Genomic DNA, 18,504 nt, shown 5'->3' on the forward strand with positions numbered 1-18,504 from the left:
TTTCTGTAAATAGATTTGTGTAGTGTCACTTGTTTTAAAATACGCTCACGTGACGAATTTGTCTGTCTGTTCCATTTCGAAGAAAAAAAAAAAAAGAAAAAAGAAAAAAAGGATTGAGATTCGGTGGAAAATGGAATACAGTGTGTGTAAAGGTTGATAATACCAGAGATCATCCATCAACTCAATAAGGCACATGGAGGAGGCTACTGACATATCATACTACATTGGAAAAGATGGGCTTGAGGCGTTGAGAGCACTTGATGTTCCATTGGAAGAGGGTGATGTCGTCTCCATCAATTTGGCAAGCATCGATGAACAAGAACCCAGTGAGATTACTCAGTTTCTCGCTGATACCAAAAGTGGTAAAAACTATTGGATCATTGTGGCTCGAGCTTATGCGCAATTGGGGAAATTGGAGGATGCAGTTAAAATCATCAAGTCGGCGTTGGATTCGAAGCATTTTGGCAATGAAGATACAAAGACTCTAGAATTTTTTTTGATATGGTTGCATTTCAAATATGCTTCCATGGGCATTGACAAGAGTAACCATTTAGTGGAAGCGGGCACTAGTATTGCCGACTTGGCCTCCAAAGTACAGAATGATGCACAAACTACGGCCGTAAATAGTGCGAGCAACTTGTTGGCTCAAGCAGTGATGGCATTGTATCAGGGTCACAATGATGAAGCATCAACGATATTTGAAAAGATATTGAAAAGAGATCAAAATAATACATTTGCCTTATTGGGTAAAGCGCAGGCGTTGTTGAATAAATCGAAAAACTATGCAAGTGCGTTGAAGTTGTATCAGCAAGTGTTGATCTTGAATCCGGCTACCAAACCAGATCCTAGATTGGGGATTGGGTTGTGCTGTTGGTTTTTGAATGACGAAAAAATGGCAGTCCAAGCATGGGAGCGTGCCCTTGAACTTGACCCAAGTAATTTGAAAGCAAGGATATTTTTGAACTTGGCACATTTCCACAATGCATTTAATAGCTCCTGGAGTGATGAAGATTTTGTCACCAATTACGTGACTTGTTTGAATGAATTGTCAAAGATCCACAAGGCAAATGTACATGACTCCACCGTGTTGTTGGTTCTAGCATCGTACTACTACTCCAAAGCCAATTTTGAAACTGTTGAGAAATTGTTGAAAAAAGTTGTCAAGGATATAACCGGTGATGATACTTTGACCAAACTCACCACCCATTCTAAAGCATCAAAGTACGACTCAACTGTGTTGTCCGAGTGTGGGACATGGTTAGCAAGAGTAAAATTTAGTGAGGGTAATTTCATTCAGGCCTCCAAGTACTTTCAAGAAGCAATTAAGTTGAACGATTTGAACATTGTGGCCAAATTAGGATTGGGCCAATCACAGTACAACAGAGGCTCAGTAGAGGAGGCAACATTAACATTTGAATCAATTCTACGCAGCAATGCCAATTGTTTGGAGGCGATTTACTCTCTTGGTGTTATTTATGCCAAACAAAGCTCAAAGAAGAAGAAGGAACTTGCAGTTCAGAATTTGGAGAGATATATTAGACTTTCCAACAGTAGGGGTTTATCATCTAGCAAGAATGATAACGATTTTTCATTAAACAAAGAACCAATCGCATTAAATGCTTATTTAACTTTGAGCAAGTTGTATGAAAATACTGACTTGACTCAAGCACTTGCATACTTGAACAAGGCAGTCCAAGCGAGAAAGCAAGTGGGCAAAGACGTGCCTTTGGAAGTCTACAACAATATTGGAGTTTTTCAATTCACAAGGCAAAATTTCAAAGGAGCGTTGGAGAATTTCCAAATGGCGGTTGATCAATTGGATGGCGCCGAATTTTTAAGTCCCGATGGCGATGTGTTGGTTGATTTGCCCAGTGATTTGAAAGTTAGTTTGACCTTTAACTTTGCCAGAACAAAGGAGCTTTCGGATGAGCAAGAAGCGTTGAAAACTTACGAGTCGTTGTTGTTGGAGTGTCCTCATTATTTCTCTGCCAAGTTGCGTATCTTATTCTTGTCTTGTATCCTGGAGACTGGCTTGACGCCAAAGGAAATCCAATCTGAGATTGAGGAATTGTTGAAATTGAATGCATCCGATTTGGAAGTTAGGTCATTTTATGGCTGGTTTGCCAAGAATTTTGGCAAGAAGTTGGGCATGAAACCGGATGCAGATACCGCTTTCCAGAAAGAGACCCTTGTGGAATACGATAAACACGATTGCTATGCTTTGCTTTCGTTGGCTAATATTTATTGCGTTTTGGCCAGAGATTTGAAAGGCTCTAGTGTGGAAGAGAAAAAGAGAACTTACTATGTAAGAGCCACTGAATTGTACACCAAGGTCTTGACTGTCGACCGAAAGAATGTTTATGCTGCACAAGGGTTGGCGATTGTTTATATTGAAAACAAAGAGTCTACAAAAGGATTGGACATCTTGAGAAAGATCAGAGACTCACTTAATGATATATCAGTGTATTTGAACCTTGGACACGTTTTATGTGACGTGAAGCAATACGGAAAGGCTATTGAGAATTATGAGCTCGCATTGACTAGATTTACTGACGGTAAGGACGTGCAGATCTTGACGTTTTTGGGTAGAGCTTGGACTCTTCGAGCCATCAATGAACAAAGTTTGACCTTTTTCAAGACTGCTTTGGACTATACTAAACAAGCATTCAATTTGACCAAGGGGTCTAAATCGGCGTTATTATTCAACATCTCCTACATCCAATTCCAAATTGCCGATTTTATCACCAAACTTCCGGTTCAAAAGAGACAGCCACAAGATATAAGTGATGCTATAACTGGATTAAACGAAGCAATAGAGACATTGATTCAATTATCGTCAGATGAAGAGAAACATCCGCCTTACCCAAAGGACGAGTTACGAGGAAGAGCCAATTTGGGTTCAAGCACATTGTTGAACCGATTGACCAATGCTCTTGACGAAACCAAGGAAAATATTGCTGAAGTTGAGCACAGACTTGAGACAGCTAAGCAGTTACGAGAACAGGAGAAGGTTGCTCAACTTCAAAAGGAGCAAGAGAGGATCAATGCCATGAAGGAGAAAGAAGCTGAATTGGCCAAACAGAGAGCTGCATTGCAGGAACAAGCGCAACAATGGGCGGAAGAAGCAAGAATGAATGTGGATGCCAATGAAGAAGAGGAGAATGATGATAAGTTGTTTGAACAGGAGTTGGAAGGCGGAGACGGTAAAAAGAAAAATAAAAGTGGAAAAAGCAAAAGTAAAGGTAAAGCAAAGAAAGGTAAGAGTGGTAGAAAAGTTGTTTCAGATAGTGAAGAAGAAGAAGAGGAAGAAGCTGAATTTTCCAACGATGATGAGCCCAAGTCGAATGGTAAGCGACAACGTGTCTCTGATGATGAAGATGGTGATGGCAACGATGTGGTTTCGAATGGATCAAAAAGAAAGAAAACGCTGCATTTGTCTAATGAGTTCATCAAGGATAGTGATGAAGAGTTGGAAGACGATGATCTATTTGGGGATGAGAAAGAGAGTGAAGAACAAGGTGAAGAGCATGTGGAAGAGCAGAAGGAAGAGAAAGGTGATGATGCAGAGTAGAGTATTGAATTTTTATCTCGTACTTATGTCCATAAACTCATTAATTCCAATCTAAAAACATTTATACATCATTCCTTTAACCATTGTCTCATCAACTTATTACTCTCACTAGTATCCCTAAACAACTTCTTTTCAAACTCATCCAAAGTATAGATAAACTCAGTATTGAAATGCTTTGAATGGATATTACTTGCGTAATTATTAATTTCAAAACTGCGTACTTTCAACATCTCCATAATCTGCTCAATCAACCGTGGTTCCGTAAACAATTTGCCCCATTTTTCAATCATTGAGTAATATTGACCGGACAATTTATGTAAATCGAGAGACAACGCATCCGATTTGATGGCATTGAGCACCTTGTCATTAATGAAGTCGGGGTCGATGAGTGAAATGAATGACGAGTCGGAGTTCTGCACTTCGAGCACAGCAAGGATCTCGGCTAGCCAGAATGGGAGCTCGAGTTTGGTGTTCTGTTGGATAGGTTTGCCTGGGTTTCCTTCGAGATAGCCTAGGCCCGGGATTGTGTGGTTGAATTGACAAGGTAGTTTCTCAGCGTCAGCTAGAATATCATCGATGTCGTAATATGACATGCTTTTCAAGAGATGCTAAAAAAGGGTTTCTGGTGTAGCTGCTATGTAGAAATTGTCCGTGTGTGTCTGTGTGTGTATGTGTGTGTGTGTGTGTGTGTGTGTGTGTGTGTGTGTGTGTGTGTAGATGTTGTGTGTGTCTGTGTGTGTGTGTGTGTGTGTGTGCTGTGCTGTTGGTGATGTTTCATTGACGCGTGTTGCTGTGTCATAAACCAAGAAACAGTTTTACGACATTGATTTTGATTTTGATTTTTGCGACACTGGAGATCCCCTCCTTTGTGTTACTCTCTTCTCTTCTCCTCGGCTTCCTCTCCACACACACACACACAAGTTCACGATTATTACCATCCATCTTGTCCTTCCCTCGTATCGACTAATGTGAGAGCCATGTCTGATCCAAGCTCAAACATAAACAATGAGTCAGGGAAAGATCCTGCTTCCCATGATCCAGCACAGCCGCAAGAGTCTTCATCATCGCCGTTATTGCAGCAATCATCACCCCACGTGAGATACGAATCCAACAATACTGATCAAGAGAGTGTACCCACATCCATCACCGTCAGCCAATGCAGCTCTATATCAAATGAACTAACACCATTACTCAGCGCCAGAGAAGTGCCGCAATCGTCTCTTTTTCGGAAACTATTTATTCCGCATTGGCTTCATGCCGTTTTCGTTGCTACAATTATATTCATTGGCTTGACCGTAATCACATTCAACAATATACAATCAGTAGTCAACGATGCCATTGACCTACGGGTGCATAATGCTACATTTGCCAATTTTACGAGTCAGGGAGTCAATGTCCATGTACAAGGATCAGTTGAAATGAAGTACCATTTGATGCGGACCAATTTCGTGCAAGTTGCCATGATCAAAACTGGCGCTTTTGTGTTGGGGGCTTTGAAGCTCCTGCTGAAGAAACCGGTACAACTACATGTCCAGTTGGTTGATTTGAAAAGCCCATTTCTTTACTTGGCGGATACGAGCCCTCCGCCGATCACGATACATGTTGGAAACAGAGCTAAAACCGAGTTGAATTTTGTAACTGAGTGTACGTTTGGCAATACTGAGTTTTTGGATTTCTTGAAATACTATTATCAGTTGACTGGTGATGATATAAACTTGAGAGTTAAAATGATTGCAGAGGAGGTCAATGTAAACACATTGAGGCTATTGAATTTGAAGTTGTACAATGTGGAAGTGAGTGATTATTTGACGATTAGCAAAAAGGACTTGAAAAGTGGATTAAAGATTAATCAATTTGGTGTCACTTCACCGAAAGCAAATACCATAAACTTGTCAGCTCAATTGGAACTACCAAACCAATTTGGAGTGTCTTTGGACTTGCCAACATTGAAATGGGGTATTTTGTTTAGTGATTGCGATTCCAATTTGCTCAGAGTTGGAGAGTGGAGAACATTACCTACTCAGGTGGGCAAAGACTGTCCAGTTAGGGTTAATGTTGAGGGAGTTGTTATGGATGTGCCGACTGAATTAATGGATGATTGTAGAGATCTGGTGAGCCCTATTAATTCATTGATTGATCAATATTTGAGGGAGAAACCGATAAAGTTTTACCTACAATTGAGTCTGGACCAGACGTTTGATGATGTGCCTCATGACTTGCGCTGGATATTTGACACTTTGCAACGCATACCGCCGGCTGAATTAGCCGTGCTACTACCGAGAATCAACCTTGCTAGTGATATAAGTGTCAAGTTAAGTGAGTTGGCTATGAATTATACAGGTGGTAAAAGTGCAGAATGGCTAATGCAAGACGGTCTTGCGATTGCTGGAAATGTGAGGGGAAACTTTTCGATAAAAGCCAACGCTCCTGCCTCTTTAGAAGTTGATGTTGAGAGGTTAAAGTTTAATGTCAGCTTGGGGTCGAGTAACGCCACATTGATGCAAGGTTGGTCAAGAGACTTTGTGTTGCTTCGAACTGAGCACACAAAACATCATGTCAGTGCCGATGTAAGTGTGTCGGACTTTGATGTGAGTATAACTGACCCCGTGTTTCTTGGCAGAGTTGTGAATGATGTAATCAACAGAGAGGACAAGAGCAATTTCCTCAATGACGATGTGTATCTCAATATAAGTTTGTCTCAAGTGGATATGAGTTTGCCAATTGTTGGAAATGCCACATTGAAAGATTTGAATGTTCCATTTGTCAAAGTACCGAAAGCACTAAGCCTATTACAAGAAGTCAGTGGTTTAAAATTTGGCTCGGTTATCCACGAACTAGATGTTTCAATCGAGGAAGTTTACTTTTTAAGTTCTAGTGAGCATGAAGCAGAGTTTCAAGTATTGGTGTCCTTGTATAACCCCTTCAACATATCGATGGAAATCCCGCCTGTACCTGATCAACAAATTATGGTTGGATTTGGCCAAAACAAGACCAAGTTTGGATATGCTAGTTTTGGGCAGGTTTCATTAACTAAGCATGAACGATCAGAGTTGGAAGTCAATGTTAAATTCCAATATCAAAGTTATTCTGATAAATTATTTTTACAAGACTTTGTTAGTGTTTATATATCGTCATTCACCAAGGACTTATCAATTGATTTAACCAATAATTCAGTCGTTGGTAATCCTGGCCTTGATGCATTCATGAGTCAGGTTAAGGTGCAAGATATCACCATGCCCAATGTGTCATTCACAATCCCTGAATATAGTGTGGGAGAGAAGAAAACTGTACTGTTACGCGAGTCTCCACGACAGCAGCAACGGCAGCAGCAGAAGCAAGATGCGGGCGCGTTCATCATTGAAACTACAATCCATCTATTCACTTCAGAAATTGAGTTGAAAATCTACAATCCCATCTCCAACGCTGAAGTAAGGCTAGAAGTGTTTCAAGCATTTGCCAAACACGAAGATGTTGTGCTTGGCTACACGAGTCGGCGTGAGGTTATTGATATACAACCGGGGTTCTACGTGACGCCACGAATACCAATAAAGATTGAGAATGGTGCTGCTTCTGATATTTTGAAACGGGCATTGAATGGGGATTTGAGTATTGATGTAATGGCTGATGTGAATGTAGGGTTTGGATTGTTTGAGTTACGATTGATTTACAAGGGGAAACAGTTGGTATCAAAGATTAGATTGTAAAGAGAGATGGGTGGGGAAGAGAGAAGAATACTGTCTGTTAATTGAAATGTCATAGTGTGTTGGTATGTCTCTCCTGTGTAGAAAAGACTTGAGTCTAGAATCGGGGTGCAATCGGACCAGGCGGTCCCCCAAACTCTGTCAAAAATACAAATACATCCATACTGCAGTATATTTGAAGTAAGAAATTGTGCATGTGTATATGCCATAACAATTACCCAATTGGGATAGATCAACTCTTGAATGAGGAAATAAATGGACAAAAGTACACGACTAAACAGTAAAGAGATCCAAACTGCAATACATTTCTATCAGAACTATGTAGTTAAGTGAGTCTAGAAATGGGAATAACAAAAAAAAAAAAACATAAACATAAACAATAAACATCAACTTATATACAGGAACTAAGAATGGTGAGATTTTTTTCTTCTTCTTCTTCTTCTTCTCTGTTAGTCCATAGCCCCGACAATCAACAAACGAAAAAAAACCCTTTGGTAAATATTTTTCTTTGTCTGTCTTTGCTTAAACTGATCAGTAACAACAAACCAAAACTCATTCGTTTTCTTTACTTCACTGGATACCCCCCCTCCCACACGCACACACACACTACCGCCACCGCTATCACTTACTACTACCACTCAACCACTATCGTTTCAGATATACTACAACCTTTCTTTAAATACAATGGCTTCATTCACTAAAATTTCCACCTTCGTCGCAATCATTGCCTCATTGCAACAATTGACAGTTGCTACACCACCAGCATGCTTGTTGGCCTGTGTCTCTCAAGTCCAAAAATCGTCTTCGCAATGCTCAGGATTGAATGATTTGTCATGCATCTGTTCAAATGAAGGAAACGATGTCAAATCCTGCTTGGATAAAATTTGCCCCAATGGTGATGCCGATGCTGCTAAGCTGGCTTTTGAAAACTCGTGTTCGGGACATGATAATGGATCAAGCAGCTCTTCCTCTCAAGCTGAATCTTCATCATCCACCGAGGAGTCTTCTTCATCTGCCTCTTCTTCTTCTTCTTCTGAGGCTCCATCCAGCTCGAGCGAAGTTGAAACATCTTCATCTGTCGCTGCTGAATCCTCATCTGAATCCGCTGCTGCTCCATCCAGCTCATCCACCGTTGTTGCTGAATCCTCCTCCGAAGCTGTAGCTCCATCTTCTTCAGCAATTGCCACTGAATCATCTTCAGGAGCTGCTCCATCATCAACCGTTGCCGCCGAATCATCATCAGCTGAAGCCCCATCTACCTTGCAAACTTCTTCAGTCGCTGCTGAATCGTCATCATCATCATCACCATCATCTGCTCAAACAGCTCCTGCTGTCTCTGCTCAATCCGGTGATGCAGGCGCCAACAAGGTTGGTTTGGGTGCTTTGGTTGGTTTGGTCGGTGCTGCTTTGTTGTAAGTGAGTGAGAGGCTAGTAATAGAAGATGAGAGAGGAGATTGAAATAAAAAAAAAGTTGACTTGTGAATCTCGTCGGTTGTTCGTAACGTTTGGTTTTCTTTAATACGTGCTTCCCACACACCGCTTCCGGCTACTGGAATACACGTTTGGAATCTTTGCTTTTGTTTTTCTTAAGTAGAGCCCATTTATATAGTGAAGTTATAAAAAAAATTTGTTGGTTTTTATTTTATCACACTGCGTCGCATCTTGTGTATCTTGTGTATCTTGTGTATCTAGTGTTTGTTACATTCAGTTGTTGATTTCGTGATCAAAAGACTCCAAGATTTCATACATGACAAATTAAAGTCACAAGAGATCGATCCAAAATTCTAAGTCCTCTCTATAACGTATTATTTTTTTAAATACCCTCTATTAGTTTCCGCTTTACGTGTTCATAAACGACAAAAGTGATGCAGGTGGCCGGAACAACCCTCACTATATTGGCACTCAACCCTTTATAAAATGCAGTTACGCCTCCTTCATGAAGATACAAGTTACGAACCACTTGCATTATAGTCGTGTGTCGTGATTGATTGTTGTTTTGTAGTCGCGACTTGACAACTTGTGTGGGATACATTACCAATGTACTGAGGATCTTGGACACTGCTGATGAGTACAAGTATTGTGTTGTGGATAGACGGAATTCATCACCAGCTCTAGATCCAGAGCCAGCCGTTGTCGTGGCTGTGGCCGTGGTTGTGGCCGTGGTTGTGGCTTTGGCGCTTCGGCGTAGGTGATTTTTCAAATGATCGTAGATTGTGATTTGTAAACTGGCTTGAAGCACCTGAACCATGCTTGGTATCGACCCTTTCCAAAAACTAGCCACACCTTCACTGCGAACCATTGTTTGTATCCCATCAAGAATCGACTTATAAGCACCACGCTCATAGTTACTTTTGGCTATAATTCTCGTCTTGAGCACCCATATGGGGTTGGTTATGATGGACGTTGTGATTCCAGCTAAAACGGAACTGGCGAAATAGTTGATGGTCAAGTTGGACGTGTGTACGTGGGTTTTGAACTCGGCATAGAGGGAGAAATAACATCCCCATGCCGATATGTTTCCTATCAAGTTGGGAGCCAAGCCACGATAATACTGGATTAAATAGTTACCGCCAATGGAGTTGTTGCGTAAAAATGAAGTCAGTTTGGCGGGTGTTGATTGTTGTTGTCTTGATTGAGCTCTCGCGTCTTGGTTTATTTGACGTATAACGGAAAGTACTGATTGAAAAGGTTTGTGTTTAGTGTTCGTGGCCACATTATGAGATAATTGTAGTCGTATCTTGATTACATCCAAGGGATGAGTAATTACAGTCGTTGCGAACCCTGCACATAGTCCTGCTATCGATTCAGCTTGTCGCGGGGAAAATCGTACAGCTGAAGTGCGAATTTGACCGTTTTCAGCATCTTTTCTACTCATTTATAAGGGATTATTGGATATGAAGTTAGCAAAGCCTTTCTTTTTAGAACATGTGTGTAGGTTGTGGAGTATTACTGGTTTTGACAGTAGCGAAGATCTCGCATTTTTTTTTTTTCTTTTTCTTTTTCTTTTAATTTTTCAGTCACAATTTTTGCAGATCAAAGTGTGGGAACAATGCTGTTGAGGTTCTACGTCTAAAATAAGAGACCACAACATAAGGAAAGATATGTCAAGAGAATTTCCGAGATTTTATGTGTGTCTACTGTTTTCTTTTTATATCCTCATTCTCAAATGTATATCTTTAAAGTATATGTACAAGCAAAAGAAACTCTCTAAACCACGTCAACATTTAAGAACAAGAAAGGGGGGGACCTAACATCAGCCGATACAGGTTTACATCCCTCGTATAAAAATCCTTATTTCCTCTTCCTAGTGCTGGTAAACTTTCTTATTCGATCTTTCCACACTCTGATATCAGAATGGATACAAAAGCTTCTTAATCCTTCTGGCAGCACTCCCCTTCTTCTTCTGCTTCTGCTTCTGCTTCTTCTAAGCAGATGGGAAAGGAGACAATAAATTCAAGATCGATGGTTTGTTTGAAGATGCAGCCCAACCCAAGTACAACACAAATGGGATGAATCCATAATGAGCAATGGTTTTGGAGTAATCCAACAACTTGATGATTCTTTCCTTTGACTCATCGGATAAGGTTAATTGATATTGTGTCCTTCTTGATGGAGTAGATTCTGGAGCCATTATGGATAATGTTCTATCTGTGTGTGTGTGTGCGTTTGTATGTATGTATGTATGTATGTATATAGAGATGTTCTGATTGATGGAATCTCCCTCTCTCTTCGTCACTCTGAAAAGATTTTTTTTTCTTTTGTAAATATTGCACTACCCTCTGGATTGTAGTTGTTTACACGACTAACACTTTATTCTATTGGTTGCAAAACCATAATGTTAAATTGTCAATTAATGGTGATTGCTTCACCAGGGATGACATATAGAGGGACAACCTTGTGGGGGGGGTGTACTTTTTTTATTGGAGGAAGGGGGAGGGACAAAACAGATAAACCAAGACATTCTCTCAGATCAACTCTACGAGGCTGAATTTCACAAGTTATAAAGTTGGGATAAGGACAGCATTTACGCATAGACCCCACTTTCTGGCTTGCAGAGGAGCATCCGCGGAGATAGTCCCCATTTCATCCAACATTTGGAACCAAATGGTGTGCTTTTTGGGGTCCTAAAATTATTTCAATTACAAGGCGATAAGATAGTGTAATCACTGAGGGACAACAAACAACAAGCATTGCACTCTCTACAGAGACTGCCTGTGTAAGACGTTGCATCTGGTCTATTTACACAAATAGACGCTCAGTGCTAAATTAGATTGGATTGCTAGGCTCTAGTAGGGGATGGTTTATCATCATCGCACAATACAGTAACCATTCGTTGGGTGAGTAAAGCTGAGCAGCATACAGTCTCTAGTTTACTTACTAGTGAAGTGTTTGGTTTGGTTAGTAGACACTACTGATTACATATATATATATATATACAGAAATGTGTATCCAAGATGGGCAGAATCAATCAAAAATATAACAACAAGTGACGTCACTTTGTTATACTTTGTCAAGGAAAAAAACAAAACAGAACAAAACAAAACAAAACAAAAAAAGAAAGAAAGATAATTGAAATTCGCGTCCCCTGCATAATATCAATTTACGACATAGATTTTATATTTGAGGTACCACAGTGTAATATATCTTTCTATTGATTGACCCACGCATACACACAGAGAATCAGGTGTTTCTACAGCAAGATCGTGCCTTGGGATGTTTATATACTCTTTCAGTCAAGTGTATTTTGCCTCAGTAGAGAAAAAGATAGACTGGGTGTATATATATGTATATGTGTGTGTGTGTGTGTGTGTCTTGTATTGGGCGGGTTGTTGCTATTAGTTTGAACTAAAAAAAGAAACATGAAACATGAAACACAAACACAAACAACAAATCTCTGTTAATCAATCTGCTCTGCTCTCTTTCACTCAGCAGCAGCAGTAGTAGCAGCAGTACTAGTAGTAAGAGGGGACCAAAAAAAAAATAAAAAAAAGAAAAACAGAACAAGAGAGATCACAACTACAAACTTACAACACAGGAGTAATAGAGTCTTAATCAAGTACACACCACCACCTACACCTTCTGTTTCTTTTTTGAACTTTCGTTTGTTGATCATTACTACTACTTTCCCCCATTAACAACAGTTCAGAAGCTACTACCTGGCAGATATTTCTACTGGTGTGCTGATTTTTTGTTTTTTTTTGTTTTTTGTTTTTTTTTTTTGATCGTTTTCCACACATCATTTAATTATATTCTTTGCCCTTTCGTGATTCAATTTTTTTTGTCTGTTCCTCACTGCTGTTCCACTGGCTGCAGAACAACAACTACAACTACAAATACAACAACAACTACAACTACAGCAACACCCACTAGATATACGATCGATATAACCCAACTTCTAGACCCTGCCTTTTCTTTCATCCACCACAACTACTCCAAAAGATATCGTTTCCAAGATTACTCCACCAATCAAGAAACCAAAGTTAGCTGCTTCATCCTCACCTTCATCTACACCGGCATCGCCACATCACAACTCAAGAACTACTTCACCAATCGAAAGCAGCTTTTTAACCAACTTGAATTTAGACTCTCCTCTCACGCCCAGAGCATCGTCATACCCCATCGAGTTGAACAATAGCATAGCCACTAAGACCATCCCTGAAGCTCCTACAGATACAGATTCATTAACAACAACAACAACACAACAACACCATCGTTATCATCAACAACAACAAATGATTTCGTCTTACTCACAGGAAGACCTTCTCAAAATCCTACAGGACCCTGTTTTGTATCAACAGAAACATATGGAAATTCGAAATGACTTGATCAAACAGATTAGACAACAGGACCTCGTCATAAACGACTACAATAACGAATTGGAAGTCTGCAAGACTGCCAACAAGGCTTTTAAACAAGCTTTATCTGAAATTGGTACCGTGGTCATATCTGTTGCCATGGGTGATTTGTCGAAAAAAGTGGAAATCCACACAGTTGAAAGTGACCCCGAAATTTTAAAGGTCAAAATCACCATCAACACCATGATGGATCAGTTGCAAACTTTTGCCAATGAAGTCACCAAAGTTGCCACGGAAGTTGCCAATGGTGAGTTGGGAGGACAGGCGAAAAACGAAGGCTCTGTTGGTATATGGCGGTCCTTGACTGATAATGTCAACATTATGGCCCTCAACTTGACAAATCAAGTGAGAGAAATTGCTGACGTTACCCGAGCTGTGGCTAGAGGAGACTTGTCACGTAAAATCAATGTCCATGCCCAAGGAGAAATCTTGCAATTACAAATGACTATAAATACAATGGTGGATCAATTGAGAACTTTTGCGTTTGAAGTGTCCAAAGTTGCCAGAGATGTGGGTGTCTTGGGTATATTGGGTGGACAAGCTTTGATTGAAAATGTCGAAGGTATTTGGAAAGAATTGACTGATAATGTAAATGCCATGGCCTTGAACTTGACTACTCAAGTGAGAAATATCGCCAATGTCACCACCGCGGTTGCTAAAGGTGACTTGTCAAAGAAAGTTACTGCTGATTGTAAAGGAGAGATTTTGAATTTGAAGTTGACCATCAATCAGATGGTGGATCGATTGTTGAAGTTTGCTTCCGAAGTGACGACATTGTCAAGAGAAGTCGGTACTTTGGGTATATTGGGAGGTCAAGCCAATGTTCAGGATGTCGAAGGTGCTTGGAAAGCAGTAACGGAAAATGTTAATCTAATGGCTACAAATTTAACAAACCAAGTGAGATCCATCGCCACTGTTACCACAGCTGTTGCCCATGGTGATTTATCACAAAAGATTGATGTTCATGCCCAAGGAGAGATTTTGCAATTGAAAAACACAATCAACAAGATGGTGGACTCGTTGCAATTGTTTGCCTCGGAAGTGTCCAAAGTTGCTCGTGATGTTGGTATAAATGGTAAATTGGGTATTCAAGCCCAAGTTAGCGATGTTGATGGGTTATGGAAAGAAATCACATCCAATGTCAATACCATGGCTTCAAACTTGACATCTCAAGTGAGAGCATTTGCCCAGATCACTGCTGCTGCCACCGATGGTGATTTCACTCGTTTTATTACCGTTGAAGCTTCAGGAGAGATGGATGCATTGAAAACCAAGATCAATCAGATGGTGTTGAATTTGAGAGAATCGATTCAAAGAAACACGGCTGCTAGAGAGGCTGCCGAGTTGGCAAATAGTGCCAAGTCGGAGTTTTTGGCAAATATGTCGCACGAGATTAGAACGCCATTGAATGGTATAATTGGTATGACTCAGTTGTCCTTGGATACCGAATTGACTCAGTACCAAAGGGAAATGTTGTCGATTGTGCACAATTTAGCCAATTCTTTATTGACGATTATTGATGATATTTTGGATATTTCAAAGATTGAAGCCAATAGAATGACGGTTGAGCAAATTGATTTCTCATTGAGAGGTACCGTTTTTGGTGCATTAAAGACATTGGCAGTGAAGGCTATTGAAAAGAACTTGGACTTGACATATCAGTGTGACTCGTCATTCCCAGATAATTTAATTGGAGATTCATTTAGGTTAAGGCAGGTTATTTTGAATCTTGCTGGTAATGCCATCAAGTTCACCAAGGAAGGTAAAGTTAGTGTTAGTGTTAAGAAATCAGACAAGACTGTTCCCGACTCTGATAAATTGTTGTTGGAAGTTTGTGTTTCTGATACTGGTATTGGTATTGAAAAGGATAAGTTGGGGTTGATTTTTGATACTTTTTGTCAAGCTGATGGGTCCACCACTAGAAAATTTGGTGGTACTGGTTTAGGATTGTCGATTTCCAAACAATTGATTCATTTGATGGGTGGTGAAATTTGGGTCACTTCTGAATATGGATCGGGCTCAAACTTTTACTTTACTGTTTCTGTGTCGCCATCAAACATTAGATACACGAGACAGACAGAACAGTTGTTGCCATTTAGCAACCACTATGTGTTGTTTGTGTCTACCGAGCATAGTAATGAGGAATTGGCTGAGATTGAACATGCCATAGTTGAGTTGGGATTGAATCCAATCATTGTCAACAATATAGAGGATGCCAATTTATCAGAACCTATTAGGTACGACATCATCATGATTGATTCGATTGATACTGCAAAGAAACTACGCTTGTTATCGGAAGTGAAATACATTCCATTAGTCTTGGTTCATCACTCTATCCCCGAATTAAACATGCGAGTGTGTATCGACTTGGGAATCTCATCGTATGGAAACACGCCATGCTCAATGACTGATTTAGCCAGTGCATTGATACCGGCCTTGGAATCACGTTCCATTTCACAAAACACTGATGAGTCCGTCAAGTACAACATCTTGCTTGCTGAGGATAACTTGGTGAATCAGAAGTTGGCAGTGCGTATATTGGAGAAACAAGGACACCATGTTGAAGTTGTTGAAAATGGTTTAGAGGCATTTGAGGCTATTCAAAAGAATAAATATGATGTTGTTTTGATGGATGTGCAAATGCCCGTTATGGGAGGATTTGAATCAGTGGAAAAGATTAGACAATGGGAAAAGAAATCAAACCCTATTGATTCATTGACTTTTAGGACACCAATTATTGCCCTTACTGCGCATGCCATGTTGGGAGATCGTGAAAAATCATTGGCTAAGGGAATGGATGATTATGTGTCAAAGCCATTGAAACCAAAGTTGTTGATGCAAACAATCAACAAATGTATTCATAATATCAATCAGTTGAAGGAGTTGTCGAAACAGAATAACAATACTGATTTCGCAAAGAAGTTGAAAAAGGGCGTCATCCAATCGTCAACATCTAGTGGTGGTGGTGGTGAAGGTGGTCGAGGTGGTGGGAGATCGAGAGCCGACTCCAACGCACTGGTATCGCCGCGTGCATCCAACACCAGTTCGCCGTCTAGATCATCCCCTGGTGGCGGTGGTAGTGGTGGCTATCTGCAGTACCAGCAACAGTACCAATACCCACCCGCATTCAACCAGTCAAGATCGTCGCCATCGTTGAACGTAACGTCAAACAACTCAAAAGATTCACCGTTCAAATCATCATCATCAACGACAAACAACAATTACAGCAATAACAACCATGACGCTCCGGGTAACAGTGGAAGCACCAGTGGCACCGGTGTTGAGAACGGGTTGTTTAACACATTAGCTGCGGGATTGTTGCGACCTGGACAATTAAGTCTGAGTAACCGGTCTGTTACTGAGAGCGTCTTGACTTTTACATCTAGCAAGATTACGGAGTTGGGTGATGGCGATTTCAACGGCAGTAATGGCGAGGATGCCATGGATATCGACGTACCGAAAAACTGACTGAGAGAAGACAGGTGAGAAGAGAGGATATAGATGATGAATAACATACAAATGCAACGCGAAACTAAGCAACAGTATTGTATCATTTTGAAACTAAATATACCTCTAATGCAAACTAGTGTAAACTCCCCGTCTCCCTGTCTCTTCTCTCTCTATCTCTTTATCTCGCACATACTAGGAATTGATCCCTTTTGATACGTTTCTTTTTCCCGTATTTCAAAATCACCGAATCAACCTTTTTGCCCGACTCCAACACGGGTTGTAGACAAGCGACAAACTCATTGTATTTCCAACTAGGTTGCACCTGGAGCAACTGTTTGAACCGCGTAGGGATGTCTTGACTTAACGAAGATTGATCAACGTAGTGGATCAACAACGACGTGGACGAAGAAGATGATGATGTTGCTGATGTTGCTGATGATGCGGATGTTGCTGATGTTGCTGATGTTGTAGTATAGTAGTGACCTCCTAGTTGGGCAATGTCTAAGGGGACGTTGTAGAATGATGGTAATGCGGTTTTCCAACTCAATAGGAAATCAGCCACCGTTGTCATGCCTGATTGCCAACCGTGGTCTAATTTCGACAATTCTTGAACACCAAACCAGTTAGTAATGGCATGATTGTTTAATCGTAAATGTCGAGAGTCTTTAGAGTTCTCTGGTGTATTTGTATTCTGTTGATCATCATCAGTTGCACCGATGCTGTTGCTGGTGCTGTTGCTGGTGGTCTCGGTGTCGGCGATGGTGAACTTGTGAATGACAGCTTCAATCATAGATACCTGCCACTCAGCAAAAACGTGCCCATTATCAACCAAATTCAATTCCGGTATTGCGAAACTAGACTCGTGTTTAGATTGACTAATGAGGAACGTGATCAACGTATGCAAGATTTGCGTAACCACATCCGATGATAACTTGTACACATATTTGCAATCGTCGTTATCGTTGTCATTATCGTTGCTGCTGCTGCTGCTCGTGGTGAAGTTTTGGTTTGCACTTGTTGCAATTTCACAAAGACATGACTCGGTGTATATTTTTTCAAATTCAATTGGGGAACACGGACTCAACTCGGCCAACTCGTTCTTTGTCATGTACTTCCTGCCAACCTGTACACGTGAAGTGTTTTTGTTGTTGCTGTCGTGGTATTCGGGAACCACGTCCAATATGGATCCCACAATCTGCGTCAATTCGTAAACATAGTTGCATTGACTAAACCCCATCAACACATCATGCTCATCCTGTTTTCCCGCTCGACTATCTTCACCACCACCGCAATTGGCATCTCCATTCCCACTATCCGACTCCGTAAAATGGCGAATACGACGCAGGTTCATAAGCAAGACGCAATTGGAATGGTTATTTTGTCGTAATTTAAAAGTCGCATCTCGAGTACACACCACAACCGTATCATTCTCTCCATCGTCATCAACACCATGCAATGACAGCGCCACCGAGTTCAATTTAGGTTTCGTTTTCAAGTCGAGGGTCGTTGCCCCATTTAAGATGGATCCACTGCTACTCCTGTTCTGGTTGCTGTTGCTTATATGTGATACGATGTTTCTTGGAAGTTGGATCAACTTGTAAGTGTAATTGGCATCTGGTCGTAGTTGTTGATAAACAGGGATCGTTGATGTCATTCTACCCTTTTGCCTTTCCCGCAATGTACAAGACCCAATATAAGATATGATGTATCTCGCACTGGAGTAAATTTTGTAAAAGAGACCAGAAAAGACCAAGAAAAAGAAGACGCGTCACATGCGTCACGCGACAAGCACGTGTCTTGTTTCACAAAGTCAACCTTAAGTCAGGAAAATTTAATCTTCTCTCTCGCACAACTTGCAACACAACAACTCTTCGTCTTCATCTTCTTCTTCTTCATCAGCATCATAAATGAGTGACATCAGTATATT

The 18,504-nt window shown here is 40.6% G+C and overlaps 8 protein-coding genes across 8 annotated transcripts; 4 read left to right on the forward strand and 4 right to left on the reverse strand. All coding sequences in view use genetic code 12, as the record gives it.

Moving 5' to 3' along the window:
* Nucleotides 1-193: 193 nt before the first annotated feature.
* Nucleotides 194-3,571, forward strand: KGF57_003563 (uncharacterized protein; the record flags this gene model as incomplete). Its single annotated transcript, XM_051752995.1, has 1 exon — nucleotides 194-3,571. The coding sequence occupies one exon, from the start codon at nucleotides 194-196 to the stop codon at nucleotides 3,569-3,571; it is 3,378 nt and encodes a 1,125-aa protein (XP_051608059.1).
* Nucleotides 3,572-3,639: 68 nt separating this feature from the next.
* Nucleotides 3,640-4,164, reverse strand: PSF3 (DNA replication protein; the record flags this gene model as incomplete). Its single annotated transcript, XM_051752996.1, has 1 exon — nucleotides 3,640-4,164. The coding sequence occupies one exon, from the start codon at nucleotides 4,162-4,164 to the stop codon at nucleotides 3,640-3,642; it is 525 nt and encodes a 174-aa protein (XP_051608060.1).
* A 384-nt stretch (nucleotides 4,165-4,548) lies between these two features.
* On the forward strand, nucleotides 4,549-7,275 carry KGF57_003565 (uncharacterized protein; the record flags this gene model as incomplete). The annotated part of the gene is made up of 1 exon (XM_051752997.1): nucleotides 4,549-7,275. One exon carries the CDS (start codon nucleotides 4,549-4,551, stop codon nucleotides 7,273-7,275), a length of 2,727 nt encoding a protein of 908 aa, XP_051608061.1.
* A 681-nt stretch (nucleotides 7,276-7,956) lies between these two features.
* SSR1 (Ssr1p) lies at nucleotides 7,957-8,688 on the forward strand (the record flags this gene model as incomplete). Its single annotated transcript, XM_051752998.1, has 1 exon — nucleotides 7,957-8,688. One exon carries the CDS (start codon nucleotides 7,957-7,959, stop codon nucleotides 8,686-8,688), a length of 732 nt encoding a protein of 243 aa, XP_051608062.1.
* A 397-nt stretch (nucleotides 8,689-9,085) lies between these two features.
* On the reverse strand, nucleotides 9,086-10,147 carry KGF57_003567 (flavin adenine dinucleotide transporter; the record flags this gene model as incomplete). The annotated part of the gene is made up of 1 exon (XM_051752999.1): nucleotides 9,086-10,147. The coding sequence occupies one exon, from the start codon at nucleotides 10,145-10,147 to the stop codon at nucleotides 9,086-9,088; it is 1,062 nt and encodes a 353-aa protein (XP_051608063.1).
* A 549-nt stretch (nucleotides 10,148-10,696) lies between these two features.
* Nucleotides 10,697-10,903, reverse strand: TOM7 (Tom7p; the record flags this gene model as incomplete). The annotated part of the gene is made up of 1 exon (XM_051753001.1): nucleotides 10,697-10,903. The coding sequence occupies one exon, from the start codon at nucleotides 10,901-10,903 to the stop codon at nucleotides 10,697-10,699; it is 207 nt and encodes a 68-aa protein (XP_051608064.1).
* A 1,082-nt stretch (nucleotides 10,904-11,985) lies between these two features.
* Nucleotides 11,986-16,595, forward strand: NIK1 (Nik1p; the record flags this gene model as incomplete). The annotated part of the gene is made up of 2 exons (XM_051753002.1): nucleotides 11,986-12,057; nucleotides 12,672-16,595. 2 exons carry the CDS (start codon nucleotides 11,986-11,988, stop codon nucleotides 16,593-16,595), a joined length of 3,996 nt encoding a protein of 1,331 aa, XP_051608065.1.
* Nucleotides 16,596-16,755: 160 nt separating this feature from the next.
* DCC1 (Dcc1p) lies at nucleotides 16,756-18,231 on the reverse strand (the record flags this gene model as incomplete). Its single annotated transcript, XM_051753003.1, has 1 exon — nucleotides 16,756-18,231. One exon carries the CDS (start codon nucleotides 18,229-18,231, stop codon nucleotides 16,756-16,758), a length of 1,476 nt encoding a protein of 491 aa, XP_051608066.1.
* Between the last annotated feature and the right edge of the window lie 273 nt (nucleotides 18,232-18,504).

Source organism: Candida theae, assembly GCF_024610275.1.
Source record: "Candida theae strain CBS 12239 chromosome Unknown scaffold9, whole genome shotgun sequence".
Lineage (NCBI taxonomy): Eukaryota > Fungi > Ascomycota > Pichiomycetes > Serinales > Debaryomycetaceae > Lodderomyces > Lodderomyces theae.